We start from the raw sequence: 3,660 nt of genomic DNA, 5'->3' as shown, positions 1-3,660 counted from the left end.
GATTCAAAATTAGTTTCATAAACTTGTAAACCAACAAGCAAAAATCATAGTTACCCTTGGAAGAACCGCAGAAACATAGCAAACCAATTTGATTTTTGCGCACGTATACATTCCACTACTCTACTATACTCTTCTGTTTCTCTCGCACTTCTATGTTTTTTTTTTTTTTTTACAGTCCATCGAAACTCGAGTCTGGAAAAAGAATAGAAAAGACCATGCCTCTATTACCTAAAATGAACTGAAGGAATCTTCTAGACTATGTATAGTATATCTAAAGCGACTCTACGTCTTCTTTACCGTGTACTTTCACTGGGACAGAAATGAGTCGCAGCAGATTCAGGTCCTCCTTATCCTCCTCACACTTCTTCTCCTCACTTCTGTCGTTTCTGTCTTTCGCTTCCTCTTCTTGCTTTGAATATCAGGTCCAGCTTCATCACCTAGGGCAGCATCATCCTCTGCTTCATCATCGGGAACATCAACGACTTCACGTTGGGCAGCTTGTTGATCATTTCCACCACCAAGGCCACGGCCACCATTTAAGCCACCCTACCACGGCCACCATTTAAGCCACCCCTACCACGGCCACCATTTAAGCCACCATTAAAGTCACCCCCACCACGGCCACCACCACCAAAGCCACCATTAAAGCCACCATTAAAGCCACCACCACCGCCACCACCATTAAAGCCACCACCACCTCCACCACCACCACCACCGCCACCACCATTAAAGCCACCACCACCTCCACCACCATCAAAGCCGCCACCTCCACCGCCCAAATTGTCTAGTTCAAGTCCAACATACGGATACGGTGCTATTTCACCCGGAGTCCAAGCAAACATACCATTCCTAAGCACTCCATTATCGTACTCAACGCTGCTTAGCGACCATTCATTGATGAGACCGATCAGATGGTTCAATCTGGGAACGGACAGGTTACATCCTAACATCACATACTGTTGAATTGGAGCGGCCATTGCTGCAATGTTCAATCTTCACACGAACCTATACAAATCAGACCAAAACCTTTCATAATTAGTGTACAGATTGACTAAAAGAGAAACCATCTAAAAAACTTCAACACGGAAGTACCATACATTGAATCATTAAAGTATGTAACCAAAAGCCAAAATCTCAAGCAAACATCAACTAACGATTACAGGACAAATTTGAAAAGGTTCCACAGGACAATATCAAAAAAAAAAATCTCAAGTAAACATCAACTAACGAGTACTAAACTAACACACTGCGTCAAAGATCATAGACAATAGCTAAGGCATCATCCCACTGAACTAATACACTCTTTCAAAGTATCATTCCGACTAATACTACGAGCCAAAAGGCTTTTATCTAAAGAAACAAGAATCTTTTCATTGAATGTTCAAAGTATATAAACAAGAAACGCACAAGACTCACCTTTTCGAAAAAGTAAGACTCGAAAACCACCACCGTCTTCGAAGAAGAAGAATCGTAAAAGTAACACCGTCGAAGAGATACTTGCGGCGTGTATCGGCGAAGCACCACCGTTTTCGAAGAAAAGAGACTCGCGGCGTGAATCGGCGAACCACCACCGCCTTGGACGCGGCGCCAATCGACGAAGCACCACGACCTTCTACTAAACAAGAACTCGGTGCGAATCAGCGAAGCACCACCGTAAGAAGCAAGACTCGCGGCGAAAGCACCACCGTCTCCGATTTGGATTGATCAAAACGGAGAACCAATTGAAAGCGGTTAGAGAAATCAATTGGGCGATTTGCTAAAGTTTGTTTTTTTGAGATTTTATATAATGCCCACTCATATTTTGGCACGTGGATTTGTGCTCTCTGCTCTATTTTTTTTCCTCCTCAAACAGAAATGTTTTACGTTCAAAAAAATAATTTTTTTTTTTTTTTTTTTTTTTTTTTTTTTTTTTTATTATTATTTCTTTTGAGGTCATGTTTGAAGAATTTTTATATAAGAAAAATCTCAAAAAAAAATTTGTATGTACTTTAGATTTGAATTTTTAATATCCAAATCTTAGGGTTGAAAAAAAAATACAAATATTTAAATTTAAATAATTCTGGTTATGTTTTGATAAATATAATAAATAATATATGAATATTTTGATATTTTGGTTATTTCTTGACGATAGTTGCTACTTGGAGACTCAATCCAAGTTTTTGTACATAAGGTTTTAAAAAGTGTTTACAATATATTTTAAAAGGTTTTACAAGGTTCTTATATAAAATTTAAAAACTATTTATAAGAGATTTATAGGATATATTTTCTTAAAAACATTTACATGTATAAACATAGTTCATGTATACATTAAAAAGTTAGCTAATGACTGCTACAGAGACTGAGTCTAGGGTTTCAGCTATGATCGAGAAGGATGCTACCATGGCAGATATGGATGAGAGAGATCGGCCTATGGGAGATCTACCTGACCAACCTATGTCATGCGTGAACAAAGTGAAGGGTAATAGTGGTGGTGGATACTAACACCAAAGGAGGTGATGAATGATGCGTTTGTTAAGAACGAGTGTGTCTGATTTTTCCGGATGGTGAGGACGGGGAACCGGTGATAATATCGTGGAGGAAGTGTTGACGGCTATAAATAGGTTATGGACATGTTATATGATCGTGAAGGTGCTAGGTCGGAATATTTCTGTCTCGATTTTGAGTCAGAGGTTGAGGGAGATGTGGAAACCAGTGGGGAGGGGGATGTCTATTACGGATCTTCCTCGTCAGTTTTTCATGGTTCGTTTTGAAGCGAAGGAGAAGTATATGGCGGCGCTGACTAGCGGACCATGGAGGGTTTTTGGCAGTTATCTTATGGTGCAAAGGTGGTGTCCAGATTTTGATCCGTTAAGAGATGGGATTGTTACAACGCCAGTGTGGTTTTGTTTGGCTCATCTTCCGTATACTTTTATCATAAATCGATTCTTATGAGTATAGCAGAGGGATTGGGGATACCGATCAAGGTGGACTTAACAACGTTAAACTTTGAGAGGGCTCGGTTTGCTAGGGTTTGTGTGTTTGTAAATTTGAGAAAGCCTTTTAAGGGTACTATGATGATTAATGGAGAGCGCTACATTCTCTCTTACGAAGGTTTAACGAACATATATTCCAATTGTGGAATATATGGTCATTTGGTTTATTCTTGTCCACGGCTGATGCATGAAAGAGGGGCACCTGTTAGCCCTAGTGTGCGGCCGGCTTTGACGAATCCACCTCAGGTAAGATGAGGGATTTACCTTGGTCATATCAAAGGGTAGATGATCAATGCCATAAAATATTTCAGTGGTGTTTGCGGCATGAGGTTCAGGTTGTGCTTCAGATCAACATAATCGGGGATCGGTACGAGATAGTGATTTCGGAAATATTTCGGTTTCAAACAGTTTTGGAAGGTTAGAACAGGATTTAGCATCCCGTGAAACAAGGGAAGTGGATATTACTACGGGAAATAAGGAAAACAAAGATCCTCAGTATGATGCACAAATTGCTACGTGTGATGCGCAAGGCAAGGAGGTTACGTTTGTAAAAGGAGTTGTTAAATCTCGTAGGGGTACGAAGGAGGGCCTTTGAGAGAGAAAGGGTATGGGCCAGAAAGCCCAGGAGATGAGTGTGTCAAGGACCAAACATTTGAATGCAAACAGGCCCACACGGGGGGTCGTGTTT

At 40.5% G+C, this 3,660-nt stretch overlaps 1 protein-coding gene across 1 annotated transcript; it reads right to left on the bottom strand.

Moving 5' to 3' along the window:
- On the bottom strand, positions 1-1,755 carry LOC147948839 (uncharacterized). The gene is made up of 2 exons (XM_087485650.1): positions 1,417-1,755; positions 1-1,005 (listed from the first exon to the last, which is right to left on the bottom strand). Exon 2 carries the CDS (start codon positions 975-977, stop codon positions 537-539), a length of 441 nt encoding a protein of 146 aa, XP_087341776.1. The 5' UTR covers positions 978-1,005; positions 1,417-1,755; the 3' UTR covers positions 1-536.
- Between the last annotated feature and the right edge of the window lie 1,905 nt (positions 1,756-3,660).

Source organism: Camelina sativa, chromosome 2, assembly GCF_030686135.1.
Source record: "Camelina sativa cultivar CO46 ecotype springtype chromosome 2, ASM3068613v1".
Taxonomy (NCBI): domain Eukaryota; kingdom Viridiplantae; phylum Streptophyta; class Magnoliopsida; order Brassicales; family Brassicaceae; genus Camelina; species Camelina sativa.
This window is presented reverse-complemented; position numbering and strand designations above follow the sequence as displayed.

What these genes read in the sequence shown, in the direction of transcription:
- LOC147948839 (XM_087485650.1), bottom strand. Translation starts at nt 977, where the DNA reads ATGGCCGCTCCAATTCAACAGTATGTGATGTTAGGATGTAACCTGTCC.